Raw genomic sequence first — 20,543 nt, forward strand, 5'->3', positions numbered from 1 at the left:
TCCTGCCTTGTGTCCATATTTACACCTGCAAATAAAATGATCAACCATGGTCCTGAGAAGACTGGCATGCGTTCATGCAATTCATCTCTCTATCTCACCCTTTCCTTTCCAAAAAGAGGGTGGCCCCATCTGTACTGCTTGTTATGAGAACTCTTCTCTGTGCCGTCAGTGTGCTTATGCTTTGCCTGGGGAAGTTTTCACGTGGCCAGAATATTGCCATGCAACCTGCTAACCGTGAGTTAGCATGATTTCATGCCCCGTGCCTCTGCCCCCGTCTTGAGCCTGCTTAATTTACTAGTATGGATGTAGCCTGTTGTATCTCAAAACATGAATGTACGTTCTGGGTGCGTGGAAGCCCTCTCCAAGATGTGGTTTTGGGTTGGGTTCTGGGTGTTTTGTTGGGGTTTTTTTTCAGAGATAATCTTACGAGAGGCAAGTAGGGTTTTAGCCTGACTTGGAAAAGCACAAAGTATTTGTTTGTTTGTTTGTTTGGCTCTCTATTTATCTATTTATTTAAATATAAACAGAAATACTTCTGGATACAACTAGAGAGACCTCAGAGATCGGCTGGACCACCCACCCTTCTGATGGGGTAAGCATTTCCTTTGTGCTCTACTTAACTTCATTTGTGCAGGGAAGGCGTGCATGCATCTGATGAAGAACGGCAAACTGGAGCCAGTGAAATGTGTTTAATGGATTTTGTACACATGAACAATTCAAACATGGTATGTGGTGCAAAGCCGGATAGGAGGATACTGGGTGGAATTCTATTGCCACCTCACGGTTTCTCTGCTCATGGAAACTGCTGTCAAAGCCACATCCCTTCCACACATGCATGGGGTGCTTGGTCTGCTCCCATGGGTGATGTTGCTCCCTGTCTCTAGCTCCTTGAAGAGCCCTAGCTAAATTCTGCCTTTGAAGTCTGTGAAGCAGGAAGGCAGAGGTAGGTTGGTGCTGCTGGAGGTTCCTGATCCTTGTGGAATGATGCGGTGAAGTCTGTGTGGCCTTCTCTGTAGGTAGGGTTGTTTAATGCTCTTCTGGGGGACAAATCTGCTTTGCAGAGTTATACTATGACTGATAATCAGTGATATGGCTGTCCGTAATCAGTCAAATTGTGCAGTAAAGGGTAGATGAATGGTGTGTAAAACTATGTTTGGCTTGCCCCCATTTGCTGGGACACATGCACATGAATTAATACTTCCCTTGTAATTCTATACTTTGCATCCTAACCTCTTTCTTCAGTTGCCACTGGCCAGTTGCAAGCTTTCATTAGAGGCTCAAAGGTAAAGCTAGACCTGTGGTAGTTCACTGGAGCTCCAGTCTAAATGTGTTCATTTATCCATTTTCTAGGAGCCTGCCTATGCATTCCAAGCATTTTGACACAATCATCATGCAGATTGAGTGTTACTGTTCATAAACCAGATCATAAACCAGTCATGTATGCTGTATGCCGGGATGTGGAGAGCATTTAATAGGAGAAGTAGCTGCCTGGGAACCCACGACTGGTGCACTGAGGGGTATACTTAGTCAATTCTGTGTAAACCTGCAGTCCAGCTGGCTGCGCTCAATACTGGCTGCTGGCTGTTTACCTTCATGCCCAGAGCTAGGAAATGAATTTGAAGCTTACTGGAGCATGAGACACTACAGGCTTTCTGAAGCTGTCAAAGGGTGGAGGGGGGGAATAAAATTCATGAGCCCTACAGCCATGGCTCAGAACCAGAAATGTGCAGCCATAAGTGAGGGAGATATATATTTATCTTGCACATGTTGTTACTGACTGCGAGCTCTCTAGGAGGTATGAATGTGAAGGTATATTGCAGTCTTCTCTGTATTCTGTCAAGCATCTGAGTTTAGCCTTTTCTGTCTGTTGATCCATGTTCCAAGCTTTACTCACTTCCTTGGGAGGTATTTTGTGACTCCAGTTCTTGACCAAGCATGAGATTTCCAGTTTCTGCTGGATTTGTGAAGAACAGGAACTGCAGACTCTTGCTGGAATAGCACAGACAAAGTAGCACAGTACTTTGTTCAGTATTGTCTGCATGACTTGGAAGGAAGAGGGGCTCAAATAAACTGCAATTATCCCGTTGTTTTATTGCTTCAGTAAGTGTTGAAAGTACTCCGTACTTAGAACAGACTAAGGTGACCCCAGAAAGCTGCATAAGGCTTCAAAAAGTTCCTGTTTTCTGTTGCGTGCTTATGGTCAAGCAGAAAAAATGGAGCAACAGTTACGTAGATGGACAGATGTTAGAACATGATGGACATCAGAGATGCTATCACCAAAGGGAGTGGATCCCCTTTCTTGCCACCTCCAGTCACAGGTTCCCACCCTTCCTTTGCCCCATGCCTAAAGATTAGGGGACCACTGGGTGATCCAGATCTTCTTAATCCTTATGTGAAAAGTGATTACTTTTGATGTGTGTTATTCATGTTAGTTTTCTATGGTCAATAAAATGTTTTGACTCATTCTATAGCCACAAACATCATGATGCATTCAAATGTAGGAGACAGTAGTGGAAAAACAAGTATTGTATTCAGCCATTGTGCAAGGTTTGACAGAAATTGCTGTAACATTTAACTGTACCTTTGGGTTCATCTGTGAATGGATAACAAGGCTGTAAAACTTCATCCTCAGTCTGACATCATTGTTTAAATCTCAGGCTAGCAGAATATCCAAAATTTCCTGATTTGTAAATGCACATTTTAGTTTGATCTGTTTGTATAGAAACTGTTCTGTTAATAATGAAAGACTCTCCACAACCACATAGCCGGAGAGAAAGTGAGAGGCAGCAAAACCACCTTAACAGAGATCAGAGCAACCTCGATTAGGTCCTCCCAGGGCTGCCTTAGGAGGGTGATTAAACCATTGTCCAGGGATGAAAGCCATCCAGTTGAGTGAAAGACACAGGTTCTTTGCATCGCTTTGCAGAGTGCTACTACCTACATGGGCCTGACATTCAGGAGATGCAGGAAAGATTTGAGTATTGTACAAAACTTGGTGGGAAGGTGGTAGCTTGCTCTAAGGTAGGAACCAAAGGCAGGAAAAAGGAGGGAACAAGCATGACATATGACAGGCTTGCATGAATTATGTTTTCTTTCACAACAGTTCTTACTTGCAAACTTTAACAGCTCTTCTTTACAGGGTCATACTTTGTCTTATATAGAGTGCTGTGCTACACATGCCATCACCTGGTCCATGTCTTATCATAGACATGGCAAGGTGAAGTGAGGGGAAGAAAGCCTGTCCTGTATTTTTGGTGCAATTGAACACTGAATCCATATTTATTTTACTATTTCTTCTTCCTTTTCTCTCCCATATGTGCAGTGGGACGAGGTAAGTGTCTGGGATGACAAGAAGCGCCTGATCCGAACCTTTCAAGTCTGTAACGTGGCTGAACCCGGTCAGAATAACTGGTTGCGTACTCACTTCATAGAGCGTCGAGGAGCCCACCGAGTCCACGTCCGCCTCCGTTTCTCAGTGAGAGACTGTGCCAGTATGCGCACCGTGGCCTCTTCTTGCAAAGAGACTTTCACACTCTATTACCATCAATCAGAGGCTGACACAGCTTCTCAGGAACTGCCAGAGTGGCGTGAGGGCCCCTGGACCAAAGTGGATACTATTGCAGCTGATGAAAGCTTTTCGCAAGTGGACAGCACTGGGAAGGTGGTAAAGATGAATGTTAAAGTGCGTAGCTTTGGGCCACTCACCAAGCATGGCTTCTACCTGGCCTTCCAGGACTCGGGAGCCTGCATGTCCCTGGTGGCAGTCCAAGTGTTTTTCTACAAGTGCCCAGCTGTGGTGAAAGGATTTGCTTCCTTCCCTGAAACTTTTGCTGGAGGAGAGAGGACCTCGTTGGTGGAGTCCCCAGGGACGTGCGTACCAAATGCTGAAGAGACAAGCATGACTGGGTCTATGGGTGTTCGGTTGCACTGCAATGGAGAAGGCGAGTGGATGGTGGCCATTGGACGATGCACCTGCAAGGCTGGCTACCAGCCTGTTGACGATGAACGAGCCTGCCAAGGTGAGAGACCCTTTACCCCACCTCTTAGGCTGCCACCTTGTAAGTTCTCTGTGTTAGGAGTAGTTGGCATTTGCTAAGTTTGCAGTGCTAGGAGGTGAAGTCATTTTTCACCAAGAACACTTACTAGCACCCTCTTCTGACACTTTGGCACCTCAGATGAGTCAGAGTGACCACTTGTTTGTGCTAAGAACATGTCTAGAAGTTCCACTCGAGGCCTTAGTTCAAGCTGCCACCAGAGACAGCCTGTCAAGCTACATGTACAGAATTGGTAGGAGTTGTAACTAACAATAATTAGATCTAACATAGTTCCACTTCTTTACTAAGAGGCAGCAGCGTTAGGGAAGAGATGCCACATGGAACAAAGCTGAGCCCAGAGCTAATAATAAACTCTGTGTCCTGACTAGTTTGGGGCCTTTTGCCAGTGCTGTTGGAACTGGTGATAAAAACAAAAGTAAAAGGGAAATGGCAGCAGCCTGGTCATGGGACAGGGAATGTGCAGCAGGGATCTATGAGCCTGGCTCAGTAAGAAAAAACAGACATAATGGTATTATCATTACCTCTAATATCCTTTCTGCCCTGGGGCCTATAGTATTTTCTGTAAAATGATTGTAGGAAGAAGTAGAGTAAATTGCAGTACCCAGTAATAGTATTGGGCCAAAATCTGGCCAGACCTGGACACCCAGTCTAATGTCACGACTATGAAGCTTACGACAGTCCATTAGACCCAACGGCTTACGCTGGTTGTATAATTTTATGTGTAACGTTCTTCTGGTACTTCCTTGGTTTTAATCTGTGTCTACGCAAGCTCTCTCAGCAATGTAAAATGTTGCTGCATCACACTTAGTACTCCAAAAAATAAATGTGATGTGGAACCGAGTTTTGGCTGCAGACGCAATTTTAAAATTGGATTTTAATTTATTCAAGTAACAGTTTGACTGGGACGTTGGGAGTACAAGTTATTCTGGTTAACTCCAAGTGCAAATGCCAGGGATAGTTAATGGTTGTCAATGTGTTACCTTCAATTTCTATTTCATGAAGTGATTGCAGTCATACAAAATAACTTTATTAAGATACCATTCATTGTGCTGGACTGGAGACCTATAAAGGAATTAAAATTGGTAAGTGCTTTTTATTTGTTTAAGCTTTGAGAATGATTAAAATGTGTGTGCCTTTTTATCCTGCTCATCATATATTCGTGCAGTACTGCCCCTGAGAGTGAAGCTCAAACAGGCATAGAGCAGCTCTATATGGCACTAGCTTTGTTGTCTGAATCAACAGCATGCCTAGTTCATAATCCAGGTAAACTGCAAGTCAATAATTTAGATAGTAGGCTTAAGCCCTCAAAAGACAGGGAATTTAGGCTTGGCAAATGAAAGTAGGGACTTTTAGACAACACAGCTTCTGTTTTTTGTAGCATTCAATGACAGGCAATATTCCCTTGCAGTCCCATTATCACAGAAGATGGAGGTAGAAGAAAATGGTAAATATTTTAAGGAATAACTGAAATAATGATAGCGTATCAAATTACAAAGCACTGCTCGCATTGCTTACTTCCTGAGATTCCATGAGCAGCTAAGGACAGAAGGCAACCAAATAATGAACCTTAATGTCAAAAGGTAGACTTTTCTCCTGTCTCTCACAAACTCCTCTAGCTTGATCACTGTTCCTGATTTTTTTTCTCCTGCTGCCAATACTTTGCTGTCCAGTTTGAATGGAGCCATGCTCAGCTAGTATAGTTAATTCCTATGACTGGTGTTTCTTCACATGGAGTCCTTTTCAGGACTTCTCTGTATTTTCTCCCTTCCTAAGATCAGAAGCGCACTGTGATACGGAGTTGCTACAGTGTTCTATATGAAATACAGAACAAAAGCAATAGCCCAAGGGCAGACTTCTCCTGATGATCCTGCAGAGAGCTCTTCTTAATAAGACTGAAGAATGCACCAAGGATGGGAAGGAGAAGCAAGTTTCCTTCTTACACTTTACTAGAAGAGTGTGTGGGCATTGCCTTCCCCCTCACCATATGGAAGCCTGTGGAATCCTCCATTGACCAGCTGTTACCTGTTTATTTTGAGCAAAGAATCTGACAAAACCCATTCTCAGCAGATAGAAACCCATTTTATTTTTTTCCCTACCCCCTACCATGAGTTAAGATACTTTTGTTTGTTTCATAAGACCACCTGCTGCTTCTTACTATATGGCAAATTCCTCCAGCTACATAGAAGGGTGAAACAGCATCCTTTAGTAAGCCCTTGGGGTGATGTGGGATATGGTGTGTAGGGGATTTACTTTTGCTTTTATCCAGGTAGACTTGTTCTCATGCTGAACAGTCAGAAAGTAGAATGGCAATTTACAGAGGAAAAAGGAAGGTTGGGACTTTAGCTCCTTTTCTTTCTCTACATGGATACGCACATGGTGCCTTGCCTTGGAAGGTTTCCTGCAACTCTTCCACATAGAAGGCCTGAAATAGAACGTTTTGGGTGATTATGCTGCCCTAGGGTAGGGGTTCCCAAAATTCCAGGCTGATTGGCTGTTCTCCCAAATCTTCTCTCAGATCAACAGGTTCATTACTGAGAACAGTTATTCCTGGTTTCTGTCCCCACAAACCCTTTTGCAATACAACGTGTTTCTTCACTGCCCACTACTTTTCGTTGCCTTTTAACTAAAAGTCACGTGGGATGTAAATTACCAGATGCTTTTGAAAATAATACTGCGAATTCATGGCTGAAATGTTTGAAGAAATATTTCAAAAATGACTATGGGGAGAAAAAGAGAGAAGAGAAAAGACTGATTAATAAACTGCTGAGTTGGCTTCCAAATGGAGAAGGTGAGCTCTTGGCTTGAAACCTCACTGAAACAGAACTATTATTTTAATAATCCAAAGTTAATATTTTCATTTTTTTGTCTTTCAAGTCCAAGTACAAATCGATTCCAAGTCAGTTCCACCAGTCAAGTTCCATATCTAGTTTTCTCCATGGCAGTATCCAATATGATGCTTTTCCCACATCACTGTAAATGTGCCAATACTGTATCAGCATACCCCTGCATCTGCAGTTACCCTTCAGCTACAGCACACAGCTGTTTGAGGGCTCATTTATCCCGCAAGAATACTGCATGATTATTTTTGTATTATTAAAAGATGTCTTTTCCTCATAAACTTTTTTCAGTGTGCGAGGCTAAGGAAGTGTTAAGATTTGTGTTAAAGCATAAGCTTCAGTAGTCTGCTAAAAATGTGCATACACTATTGCACATGCATATACATATGCAGAAAAAAAACCACCAAAACACCAAAACCCAAACAAAACACAATAATCTCTTCTCAAATTTTAATCACTTAAAAGATGCTCCTTTAATAGTTTACACTTCAGGGATCTGTGGAAGTCATCCACTTCAACCCCATGCTCAAAGCAGGACCAAATTGGGTTAGGTCACTCAAAGCTTATTCTAGTCTAGTTTTCATTATTCCTAAAGATGAAGATTCCACAATGTCCCTGGGCAACTGTTCCAGTGTTTGATGACACATTTTTCTTTATCCAATATAGAAGGAGATTGTAATAAGATGTAATCAGAGATTATTGCAACTTGTGTCTGTTGTCTCATGTTCTACCACCTTGTGCCTACACCTTTTTCATGTCCTCCCATTAGGTGCCTGATGCTGGCAAACAGGCAGCTCAGGGGTGAGTGTGTAAGGGGGAGCTAAGGAAAATTGGGTCAACATGTCTGAGATGAGCTGTGCCCAGCTGAATGTTGTGGCATCCTGACACTGTGCCAGGGTATGAAATATGACTGAGACAAGCTGAGAGGAAAGCACTTGTGCACTCCGAGCTCTGCCTTCTCCTTTCATAATAACCTTGGCTTGATGGGAAGTGGCAGCTTGCTCTGCACCCTGAGGTGCCAGCTCTGCAACCCTCTGTCCTTGCATTAGATGCTGTGAATTAATGAGAGCTGAATCCGTGTTTCAGTAGTGGTGCCTGGAAGATGATCAAGTCATAGTACACCCAGTCACAAGGCCTGTGGTTTTAGCTGGTGTTTTGCGAGTTGTTCTGCAGGCACACAGTGGAGGTGTTTCTGGAGAAGCTGTTCTTGTTCTACCTTTCTCCGGGATGGTCCTGAAATGATAGTGTTCACTAAAGAAAAGTGGTGGGCTTGTTTCTGCTTGGGTATTTACTGTGACTGTCTCTAATGAGTACAGTAGTCATCTGTAGAGGTTGTAGGACCACAGCAAGTGGATATGATGCCATGGGCTGCAATAAGAAGGGAATGTAAGGTACATGAAAACTGAAAAATCCTAAGGTGTGAAAAATGGGATCATTCAGAAACAAATGAGGTATAGATTCTGTCTCTGTGCGGAAAGACAGCCCTAGGCTCACTGTAACTGCTAGAATAAAAGGAAGTGCCTTTTGCCTGTGTAGATTGTCAGGGGACTTTTTTCTCTTTCCTCCCAGTTTGACCTTTGATATACTATTTATAGAGTGACTGGACTGAGGCAATGCCAGGAAAAGCTCCATGTCATGGGAACAATTATCGTTGCCATCTATGGGCTACAGTCCCGAGTGCCGTGAGCTAGCGTATTTTAGGCAATTTTGGAAAGGAATAAAGGTGCTTGTGAATGTAAGCAGCTCCCTGACTGGATGCAGAGACAGGGGTGAGGGTTTAGGAGGAAGCAAAAGATGCGTGTTAGCTGCAGTCCCTTGGAGGTCATTCTTTAGCTACATGGAGGCCAGTTAGTGTCCACTGTAGTCAGTCCAGCCTAATTGGCAAAAACTGCAAATGTAAAACACGTAACTACTAATTTTAGGTCATTTTTCTGGATTGTTTCTTTTTTACCATCTTTTCATTAGGAAGTTAATTCAGCATCTGCATCTTTGCCAAACCTAGAATACTCCCATACTGTTCATAAGTGACTATTTTTCCATTTTCTCTCCATGTAGGATGTATTTCCGTCCTTGTTTCAGCTTTTTGCATAGGCATTCTCCTATGCATTTGCAGATTAAATTTGACTAAATTGGGAGTCCTTCATCCATTATTGGGAAGTTTCCAGACCTAGAGGAAAAGAATCCTAGTGCCTGCTCCTAATTTTGATGCAAAATCAGCCATGGTAGCTTGTATTACTTTAAACAATAAAACTGTTGAAGGCAGCATAAAAAGACAAAGTGCATTTTTCTGCCTCTGTTGGGTGGGGAGAAGGAGTTGTGGATAATAACTGTAACTGTTTGACTGTTTCCAGACGTGACGATGCTAGGATGCTCTTCGGCTTCTCCAACGCTTCAGTTCTTTGAGCGAGTAATGAGAAGACAATTTCAGATGGCCAGAGCTGTCTCTGGACTGGTTCTCTTTCATCTGCCTGTGAATCAGTTTAAGCACTTGTTCTATAGAATAAACTGTTTTGAAATGGCAACTTTAACAATGCATGCTCCATAAAGCAACAAAACCTGTAGTAGCTACTCTGTGTAATAACCTTTGCCTACAGCAGCAGCACGAGTCACATGTAAATAAGATTGCATTATTTCTGAAATCTGAATTAATGAGTTTCCTGCTTTTGCCTCTTATTTTCCTCCTTTTAGCCTGTCCCCTTGGCTTCTTTAAAGTATCTGTGGGAGATGACCCCTGCCATCAATGCCCTGACCACAGCCACGCTCCACTGCCAGGTTCCCGTGAATGTGTGTGTCAGAACCGTTACTATCGATCTGCTTCAGACAATTCTGATGCTCCCTGCACTGGTAAGTATTTGGATGGAGGGTCTGAAAGCACAAAGAGCAGTTAATGAGAGAGAATGTGCCTGACAGATCCAGGAGAGTTGCAGTTCACCTCTTCTCATGACCTGTGAAATAACCCAAAACTACCCTTTGCTTCTCCAGTTGACTACAGGGTATAGCCACTCACTGAATGCAGACAGGAAGGCAGAAGCGTTCCCAATATGCTTTTTACAATGTTGATACACAGGTGAAACTCTGTTCTGAGAACACTGGGGTGTTGCAATAGTAGATGCTCAGAAATTTGAAAATGTCAGCTTTTAGATGACTCATATAATCTTAATTAAGTCTACTGCAAATATGCATAAGGAGCTACTTTTAATGAAAGAATAATGTACTCATTTCTCATGAAATGCAAATAAATTTCATACACGTGGTAAATACTGTTTGCTGAAGGAGTTAACCAGTATTTTCTTCCCTTTTTCACTGAAAATGTGTGTCATGGTTTAAGCTCAAACCATGACAATGTGAAAACCACATTTCCTGCACAGAATCCAAATTCTACAGATTTTATTTATGGGAAAACAGTTTTTTCCTTGGCTTCTCTGTGGTTCTCATCAGTTACAACTTTTCACAGTCATTGATTATGAATATTAATAGGCCAAGAAAGAATAATTAGATGCAGAAAATGAAATAAGGTTAGTGATTAGCACTCCAAAATAGAATTTCAGTAATATGTGAAACATCACCCTTGAATTTTGTGGAAGTGACAGAAAAAAGAATTACTTTCTAAAGCAATTCCCAAACACTGTATGACTCTGAAGTTAAACACTGAGAAACACAGATTGCTTCTGTAATCCCTTGCTTCCTATACGGCACAGAATCCATCTGCAGCAGCATTAAGCATCCTTTGCATTGACTGTGATAAGACTCCTTAAGGAAACTAGTATGTGATCGTGCAGTTAACTACTATACCACAATGCAAATGCTGAGTGGCCCAGTTAAGATCACAAAAGAGATTTCTGACATTTTTTGATGTACAAATGTGTCATCTTGTCAGTAATACATTTTTTAAACAGTCTTCTGTGTGTCTGATGTACTCAAATGTGCCAGCAATGAATTTGATTGCATCTGGAGAGATCCCCCAGAAAGACCTCATCCACCTGTACCTAGTACAGAGTGTCAGCATTAGACAAAGAAAAGGCTTTGCCCATAGTTTTCATTGATATTCCTTGACTATAGAGTAACTGTGAGGATGAGGATTCTTGTAGTTCATTACAGCCTTCGGAGGGAAATGTTTTGTAAATCATGTTTCCCTTGCCCCTCCCTGTTACTAAACTCAGCTCTCTGTCCCTTCCAGTCTTGCTCTGTGTCTACGTCCAGGTTTAGCAACATAATACATCTGCTTATTTTTATCTGTCGTAGCTTTTCACTTCCTAGCACCAGCATTTTGTCCCATTCTCATCCCCACACCATCTTCTCACACTCTGCATTTTCTTCCTTCACTGTTTTTATGCCAGCAGAAGTGTTGGATGCACAGAATGAGCAGTTTTTTAGCTGTTAGAGTCTGCTCCCAGTGCCATTCAGGAACCTGGCTGGCAGCAGGAACAGTCATGGGGAAACTGGTGTTGAACTCCTGCAATAGATGGAACAAGCTAACTGAAGTGTGAGAGAGTTCATTACTCGCTCAAAGGAGAGAAATAGAAGTCTTAGTAAGGACAATACTAAGCTTGTGCAAAATTTCAGATTTCAGAGGCTTGCAGTTTCCCCAAACACTGGCTGTTCTTCTAGGAAAAGGTAAAAGTCACACCCTGGAAACAAAGACCCTTCTTGTTAATTTTGTTTCTCTAAAATGTGATAGTACCATGTTTCCTTCGTATGTGGAAGTGTATATTTGATGTAGCGATAAATGTGTTTTTCTTAGCCTTGTTCAGAGAAATGACTAGAGAAGAGTAAGAATAAGAAAAAGCAACTTGTTTGTCTGTTCTTTCCCATCTGCTTTGTCTTGGCCTTTCCCATTCTCTCATAGGATTTTGATCTTTCATTCTGTCTTCTAGGCATCCCCTCTGCTCCTCGTGACCTTAGCTACGAAATCGTTGGCTCCAGCGTGCTCCTGACCTGGCGTCTCCCGAAGGACTTGGGTGGCCGCAAGGATGTTTTCTTCAATGTCATCTGTAAAGTATGCCCAACAGGGTCCCCAGGGCCATGCTTGCGCTGTGCGGACAACATACAGTTTGAACCACGACAAGCAGGCCTGACAGAAAGTCGCGTGCAAGTTTCCAACCTCTTGGCCCGTGTGCAGTACACCTTTGAGATCCAGGCTGTCAACTTGGTGACTGAATTGAGTCCAGAAGCACCCCACTATGCCACCATCAATGTTAGCACCAGCCAGTCAGGTGAGGAGAACCCTGCCTCTGAGTCCCAAAATTTCTTCCACTTCCATCTCTCATTTGATCTTTGGAATCCCAGAGCTTTGTCTTCTTACTTATGTCTTGTGCCCTTTTTTATCTTGCCCTGCAAGTTCCATGATTTCACTTCTGCCCTTCTCTGAATGGGCTTTCCTTTTTTCCCTCTTGTTGCAAGAACTGGGTTTGCAGCTGATGTTGGTGTATATGGGGAAGAATTGCTGGGGCAGAAGCTGCCCTGGAGAAGATGGCTGTGGGAGATGTAGGTCAGAGAAAGCATGTTGCTTCATGGTGCAAGAGAAGGTGACACTATCAGGGTTTGGTGGGAATTTTGTGAGCATCAGCTTGCCACAGCAGCTCTTAGAGAGCATTTCTTCATTTCCTCTTCACCTTCTGTGTCTCCTACCCTTCTCCACCTCCTCTTCTTCAGTCTTTGTAGCATTTTTCACCCATGCATTTTTTTTTCCTTTCTATTTTGAGGTGCTTCCTTTCTAGCTCCTATTCACCACCTTCCATTCTCCTCATTTCAGTTCATATTCTAGTGCACAATACTAGTGGTATTAAGTCTCACATCAAAACTGTCCACCTTTGCCTTGCTGCATATCATAGTAAGGAAGTGGAAAACAGACAGATAGGCACTTTCTTAAGGTGAAGATACAGTCACAGATAGATGCTCTGTGACAAGAAAGAATGTATACAATGATATTTACTCATCACCTAAATATACATGACCCTGGGAGGGCATATGTGAACACTGTGCAGTCCTGTGGGTCATAAAAGGATATGAAAGTACAGCTTTTACAGTTCCTGGAGAGGTGTAAAATGGAATTTTGATGAAGGATCCAGAGGCAGAATCACCATTGCTATTTTACTGAAATTGGTCTGGGTTCTTCTGCATGCCATGTATTGTCTTCTACCTTGTACTTGCTTTTTCAACCTTGCTGTTCATGTAGGTGGTCTTGGAATATTATCCTCCTTTCAGTAGGAAACAGAGATTTTTTTTTTTCCCTTTTACATGGTAGAAATATTTAAATGTGTTGTACAGTTGTATCAGAGGTGTTGTGGTCATTCTAACCGGGAATTAAACCACATGGATCACTAAACAAAAATACTAATGGCTTGTGTGGGCACTCGAAGGAAAGGGAGAGATTAAAGAGTTGAAGAGTAGGTCACGCTGATAGATAGCATAAAGAAGGCTTTATATATATGGAGGGAAATGAAGAACAGCATCAATCAAGTTCTGATTTTCTGTACATATCATATGCCAGGACTGGAGCTGGAGAGAGCCACATGCATACAGGCATACAGTTCTGTTACATGTCAACAATAAGAGAATGGGCATATGTTGTTCTTTACAAGCATGCATAAACTAGTCGGGAGAGGAACCGTACACAGCTTGCTTAATAGAATATAATGAGGGGTAATGTGAAGAGGAGGAGAAAGAGGGGGAATAATTTGAACTGAGAGAAAATGTCTGTAAACATTTAAGAGATGTGTAAATGTTAAACTCAAAACAAATCCCTCATGAAATTCCACAGTGTAGTTGCAGAAACTCCTGCAAAAACAGGCTTCAGCGAAGCTCAAGAGAAATGCTGCAAAACCAGATGTGGCATCATGATCTTGGTTAAATCACATCTTGTCATTTCTGCTACTATACTATGGAAAGGAAAAGAATATATATAGACCCCAGTAATTCCCTACTGTTAGCAGATACCAGGGGTTTGATATCCCTTTCTCCCTTTTGAAATGTTATCTGACAGTCACTGCGTAGCAGAGTGTGTATAGGATAACTGGTCCCCTTAAGAGGCTGGCTGCAAGTAGGTGATCAGTTTTTCTTTACAGTAAAAGATACAGCTGGGTAATTTGTGTGGTAATTCCAGGCAGTTCCTTTGTCTTCTGCTAGAGACCTATTAGATCCTAAAGAATTCCCTTTCTTCATGCTTCTCATCTCAGCCTCCTCCATGTGTATGTGGCGTAATTTGAGCAGCTGTTTCTTTCTCCTGCCTGGAATCACCAAATCTACCCTCTTCTCTCAGTGTCTCTGGGTGTGCTGGGTGTCTAAGGTATCTTGTGAACTGAAATAGTTTCAGGGGAGGCCAACACACTTACACAGCAATGTGTGCTGAATGGCTTCTTCGTATGTTTGGGGTTTTTTTGTTCTCCTTGCTCTTCCTCAAGATCATTAGGAGTGAGCTTGAGATGAGATGGCCTAAATTCATACTGACAGCTCATACTAACAAGGCCCTTTTTCCTCCATCACGTGGTCTGTCTCATCCATGTCCCTTCCTATCCCTTCAGCAGCTTTTCACTTTAGCATGGCTTATTGTTGTTGTATTACATTATTATTATTATTATTACTAGCATTATTATAATACAAAAAGGGATGGTCATTTCACAATCTTATGTTCTGAAAGAGACTAGGAGGTGACAGGAAGGCATGGAGGGTATAAAAAAGGCAGACTAGAGAAAGATAAGTTTTCAGAATAAATAGCCATAGCAAAATTTTTCTCTCCATTGAATTAAGGTGACCAAAGACCCTCCAGAGCTGGCAGTTTCTGAATATTCTGCATATTCATACATTAGTCAGAGTTCTCTCAGTTCTTCCAGTTGCTAATCCAAAAAAATCCTCCTCCCCACCCTCTGCCCCTTTGTTAGAGGTATCTCAGGCTGTGCTGGAACAGTGCTATTTTTTTCCGTGCTACTTATTCACTCTTCATCTTTGTCTTCAAAACACTGTTCATCTAAGGATGGCTTATCCTTAAAAACAGTCTGCCAGCCCTGCTTCAAAGTATGATAGCATCCTTTGGTTACACAATCATATTTTCCTGTGGTAGCCTGATTATCATGTTCCTACTCTTCCGTGAGTATGTATCTGAAGACAGAATTAGAAGGGCTGTCATGGAAAACATCCTCTACTATATTAACACTTAACTTTCTGTAGCAAAAAGCATCTGAAACCCATTTGGATAGTGATGATAAAATCTGTTTGGATAGTAATAGTATGACATGGAAATTACCAGAAGAAAAAAACCTCGGAGATGAGGCAAGAGAAAAGGGCATTGCTTTCAACTCGGGTTTGAAGTCTTGTGGGTGAACACCTAGAGAAGTGTCAGGATATACAGAAAGACATTGGGAGGCTGCTCCAGATAACACGAACTGCATGAGGAAAAGCTATTATGTAATTGTAGTGGAGTTGTGCTTCCTCACAGAGGCGAAGCTGACACAAAGCAAAGAGCTGAATATCCAACCACATTATTAAAAAGAGCCCTGGCAAAAATTGTAATCATTATTTTAAGATGTTTAAGTGTGTCTCAGGGTAAACAAACATCTCCTTGTATGTCTCAGGACAGAAGTCAGGTTTCCATTTGAAAAACTGTGAAAAAGCTTCCTCTGTGCACATCTATAGCTGCATGTCCATTTTTTTTTCCCTATGCCTTCCACTGAAGCATGTAGTAATGTCTGTTGCCAGAGGCAGGCTACTGAACTTATTCATTCAGACATTTGTTACATTCCTAGAAAGAAGAGGCAGAGATAAAGGCAGCAGAGACTCAAATGTTGGAGCGAATCTGTGCAGACTTTTAAAAGCAAGTAGATTTTTTTCTTTTTAACTGGATCCAGACATTACAAGAGCTAATGGAGATAGGTGACACTAAAGATTTTCTGACCAGATTGCCTCGTACCTGTGAAGAGGTATAGAGCAGCCTTCTACATCACTTGTGTTCAGAGCAGTGAACAGCAAAATCTGGCAATACCAAAAAGCTGTTGAATTGCAGAAATGAAAGCTAGACAGTCTGAAGGCTTGTGTAAGACACTGAAGGACAGTTACGGATAGTGCTAGGAAATTTAAGAGGACCTGATATAAGATTTTCAGGTGAAGTGGTGTGAGAAGCGGAAAAGAATTAAATGCCCAGTATGATTATGAGATTACAAAGGGAAACGGATAAATTGCTTGAAGATGTTCGCTTTCCCAAAGAGAGACAAAGGAGTCCGGTAGACTTGGTTGTCAAAAGCAGGGTCACGGGCAAGGCGTTTTTGTGATCGGAGGAGGGAAAGAATAAAAAGAGCTGTTAAAAGCTACACATATATGTTATACCAAACTAAAACCAGCAGGTAAAGCAAGTGGTGTGTGACCTCTGTTCATTGTCCTCTGAATGAACTACATTATAGTTTAAAGTGCCAAGCTGTTTGCTTATTTCTGATCTAATTGCCAGCCCTGAGCACTCACTGGAGGTCCCTAAGAATTTAACTGTATTGTTTTCTTCTTACGTAGGAACAGCAAAAATACTCTTAAGGTTTAATTCGTCCCTTAATGACATGTGTTAACTTTACTGTCTTCAGTGGATTTGCCCAGTTATGATTGGGACTTAATAAGATGTTTATGGCCACACCACAAAAAGAAACTATTCCAGTTTCTGTCTTTACTGTGCCCTGTCTGCACCATGAGCAGAAGATGAATGTGCTTGTTTTCACATTTCAGGTCTCAGCAACTGTTTAAATGAAGGCAGAAACGTTTTGAGCATGCAAAACTAGGAGGTGCATAGTGAAACATGGCACCTTGTGGCATAAAGGGTTTTTTCCAGTGGAGTCGAGGGGCAGCTTTTCATTGCATGGCATCTCCCTTCCTGCTCTGAGGACATTTTTAAGAAGAAATAAGTACTTCAGGAAAGGGCCTGCTGTTAAACATGTGCTTTTGTTGTCTTCAGAACGTGTGAATGGTGCCTTTAGGTGGATGAAAAAAATGAAAAGCAAAACTACCCCAAATAGAGTTTCAGGGTAGTGAGAAGTAATGTCAGTTACACAAAGTCTTGAACTGAACAACTTCAGACTTCTAGAATGGCCAGTCAAAGGATTTCTAAAATTGGTAGACACAAGTTCTTGCTTGCTTTCTGGTTTAGATTCATGCTTCCACAGCCCTCTTGTATGTTTGATGTCCAGATCCTTGCTTTCTACATAAAGGAAAGTTGGCATTTTCACATAGTAATTAGCATCTGACACAGACTATAGGCATTTAGTATCGCAATGGAGTCAAGTCAAGAGAGCTAACAGCTCCATCTGGGTAGTGTACCAAGCTGTCTTGTTCACCAAAAGACAGAAACATAGCAAGCTATTAAGAGCAGACATAAAAACTATATGTGAAGCTTCCACACATGCACACTTAACAGTGACCTTTAGGTGGTGGTTCCAGGCACTAGTGCTACTTAGAAGCCCGTTGAGATTGGACTTCTGTGGTTCAGTGGCCCGCAGAGGGACTGAGAGTCTCAAACACAGCAGTAGTTTTCATACCTAGGCAACAATCCTAACAGGGGTTGGCCTGAGATTCAGGAGGCAGTCTGAACGCAAGGCTGCAAACAGGCTGTGACAATGAGGTAATTATTTTATTCTCTATGATCTGTGACTGAACTGGAACCACTGAACTGAGGAATGCTTCAAAGCCTGTTCCTTAACGCATTAGTGTTCTCATCTGCCTCTGTCTTCTGGTTTGCAGCCGTGACCTGGTAATGAAAGGCCTCCATTACTCTGATAGCCTAGATTTTTTTTCCCGAGGCAAAGAATTGTAATCTGGGGAAGAAGGAGAAGAGAGGGAGTGTGCTCTGCTTTTGCTCTGACCGCTGTCACATTGTTTGTTCAAGCATGATCCTAGAACAAGGCAGTGGCACTGAACACCGTGTCATCTTGCATTTAAAAATTACAGATTTGAAGATCAGAATAATGTTCCAGCTACAGCTGAAGGAACTTCATCGTTCCTGTGCATGACCAGTTGGATGGGGATTATTTTCATTTCTGTCTGCCCAACTTGTCAGTGACTGTATCTCCCAGCAGAGTAGAATTGTGCTTGTATTTCTTCTGATTATTTTGCAAAGTACTTCATAATGAAGTACTTATGAAGTTTAACCAAGCCAAGTGCAAGGTCCTACACCTGGGTTGGAGCAATCCCAAGCACAGCTACAAGTTGGGCAGAGAAGAGATTCAGAGCAGCCCTGAGGAGAAGCACTTGGGGGTGTCGGTCAATGAGAAAATGAACATGAGCCAGCTTCAGTGTGCGCTCGCAGTCCAGAAAGCAACCTTATCCTGGGCTGCATTAAAAGGAGCGTGACCAGCAGGTTGAAGGAGGTGATCCTGCCCCTCTACTCTGCTCTTGTGAGACCTCACCTGGAGTATTGTGTGCAGTTCTGGTGTCCTCAACATAAAAAGGACATGGAATTGCTGGAACAAGTCCAGAGGAGGCCACGAGGATGATCAGGGAACTGGAGCACCTCCTGTATGAAGACAGGCTGAGAAAGTTGGGGCTGTTCAGCCTGGAGAAGAGAAGGCTGTGTGGAGAGCTCAGAGCAGCCTTCCAGTATCTGAAGGGGGCCTATAGGGATGCTGGGGAAGCACTCTTCATTAGGGACTGTAGTGATAGGACAAGGGGTAACGGGTTAAAGCTTAAACAGGGGAAGTTTAGATTGGATATAAGGAGGAAATTCTTTACTGTAAGGGTGGTGAGGCACTGGAAGGGGTTGCCAAGGATGTTGCGAATGCTCCATCCCTGGTGGTGTTCAAGCCAGGCTGGACAGAGCCTTAGGTGAGATGGTTTAGTGTGAGGTGTCCCTGCCCATGGCAGGGGGGTTGGAACTAGGTGATCTTAAGGTCCTTTCCAACCCTAAATATTGTATGATTCTATAATGCAAATTAAAGGAAATGGAAGGAAGAACTGACCTAATTTATTAATTCAGCATAATGAATATGCAATTATAATTCATTGTTAAATGTATATCTTTGCAATATCTCCTTCCTTTTTTTTTATTCCAGTCCCCTCTGCCGTCCCTATGATGCATCAGGTGAGTCGTACTACCAATAGCATCACACTATCGTGGCCTCAGCCAGACCAGCCCAATGGGATCATCCTGGATTACCAGCTACGCTACTTTGACAAGGTGAGCAGAAAGCTGATGCGATGCTGATTATTGTATAGTTATTATGCAAAAGAGAACAGGGAAATCTTTCAGGATGAATAAGGTGGAGAAAGATGCTTCAGTTATGATGGAACAACCTAGAGCAAAAGCAGAAGTTTGTAACATATGCTTCATCTAACATCAGTCCATCTGCGTTTCCCAACTTAGAACCATACAGGGAAATATAAAAAAGAGAAGACATTTGTATCTAAGCTAAAAAGCTGTGGCTAGCAGCCTGGAAAGTTTAACATCAGCTCACACAGGTAACAGTGGAAAGAGCTGAAGTTTCCAAATGTATAAATTGGACTCACTCCAACATTCTGTCATATGTTTGTGGAGGGAAGTCCTTTGTTCCCATTTATACCTCGACAGACATCTCTCAGAAACTTTGGAAGGAGGAATGCACGCTTTCATTTACTAATGGTGGATGTCAGTTACCTGTTTATGTGCTGGAATTAAAGGGTAGCAAATAGAAAGTTGTTCTCCTTTCACATCTTTCATGACTCCTAATCTAGCTGTCTTGAGGAGAAGAGGTACATAGGGCTGCTCAGACAAGCTCACATCCCATATTCTTGATCTTTCTCATAAATATTCTGGTAGGATTGTGCAGGACTGCAGTTTTTCTAGCAGCAAAAAGGCCTGCTATTTGTAGTAAGATGTCTAGCAGCTTCCTGCTTCCATTACATGTTGTTTTGCTCTGGATTCCTCTAGGAGAATAATTGAGTTTGGAGCTTGCAGAAAGCAAAATTTTCTATTTATATTCTTAGCAAGGAACCAGAGGACAAAGTAGTTTTGTCTCTCACTCTTGTTTAGGTCAGGACCGAAGAGCTTTGGCAGAACTTTTTCAGAAGCCCAGGCTTAAGGGAATGAAAAGTATCAATGAGGAACAAGAAGTGCGAGGAAGTCAGTTCTAGAAGAGAGGTTGTGGTTGGGAGGCTCTGTACAGGTTCAAATACTGGAATGACATGGAAACTTGTATTCCTTGTTGAGGTGAGTGAGCCGTGTGGGCAGAAGTCTCACATTCCATTTTGATCATTGACATTCACAGGCAGAAGATGAGGATAATTCATTCACCCTGACTAGTGAAACCAACATGGCCACCATATCAAATCTGAGCCCAGGAAAGATATATGCCTTCCAAGTACGAGCTAGAACAGCAGTGGGCTATGGGCCATACAGTGGAAAGATGTATTTCCAGACATTAATGGGAGGTAAGTGCTATCATTTTGTGCTCAGATCTGCTTGTGACTCTTTCATTTGTGTCCCTGAGTATATTACCTTATCCTCTGGAGGACTGCTACCTAGTCAACTTGTATTTCTGAATATCATAATTTGCATATGCAGATTTGTTCAAAGGAGCTTCATGCTATCAGAGCATATAGTTTATACTACAGCCATATTCCTTGGTCCTAGTCCTTGTTGCCTCTGTGCCTCAGACCATCAGGAGCAGAGTGTGTCAGTAGAACATTCTGTAAGATTCTGTAAGAGAGTGTT

General features: G+C 42.3%; 1 protein-coding gene across 5 annotated transcripts in view; it reads left to right on the forward strand.

Moving 5' to 3' along the window:
* EPHB6 (EPH receptor B6) overlaps positions 1 to 20,543 on the forward strand; it is a 66,335-nt gene that overhangs the window by 26,721 nt on the left and 19,071 nt on the right. For 4 of the 5 annotated variants that reach the window (XM_061454252.1, XM_061454253.1, XM_061454251.1 and 1 more), the window contains 6 exons: positions 528 to 592; positions 3,323 to 4,019; positions 9,581 to 9,736; positions 11,767 to 12,105; positions 18,907 to 19,031; positions 20,098 to 20,260. In XM_061454252.1, coding sequence (XP_061310236.1) covers positions 528 to 592; positions 3,323 to 4,019; positions 9,581 to 9,736; positions 11,767 to 12,105; positions 18,907 to 19,031; positions 20,098 to 20,260 — 1,545 coding nt within the window. The remainder of the gene's footprint in view (positions 1 to 527; positions 593 to 3,322; positions 4,020 to 9,580; positions 9,737 to 11,766; positions 12,106 to 18,906; positions 19,032 to 20,097; positions 20,261 to 20,543) is intronic. The other variant, XM_061454254.1, reaches the window with a different exon arrangement.

The sequence above is a fragment of the Pezoporus flaviventris genome, unplaced genomic scaffold (genome assembly GCF_033815535.1).
Source record: "Pezoporus flaviventris isolate CSIRO_AGI_PZ_B2104156 unplaced genomic scaffold, CSIRO_AGI_Pfla_v1 ptg000015l, whole genome shotgun sequence".
In the NCBI taxonomy this organism is placed as follows: Eukaryota; Metazoa; Chordata; class Aves; order Psittaciformes; family Psittacidae; genus Pezoporus; species Pezoporus flaviventris.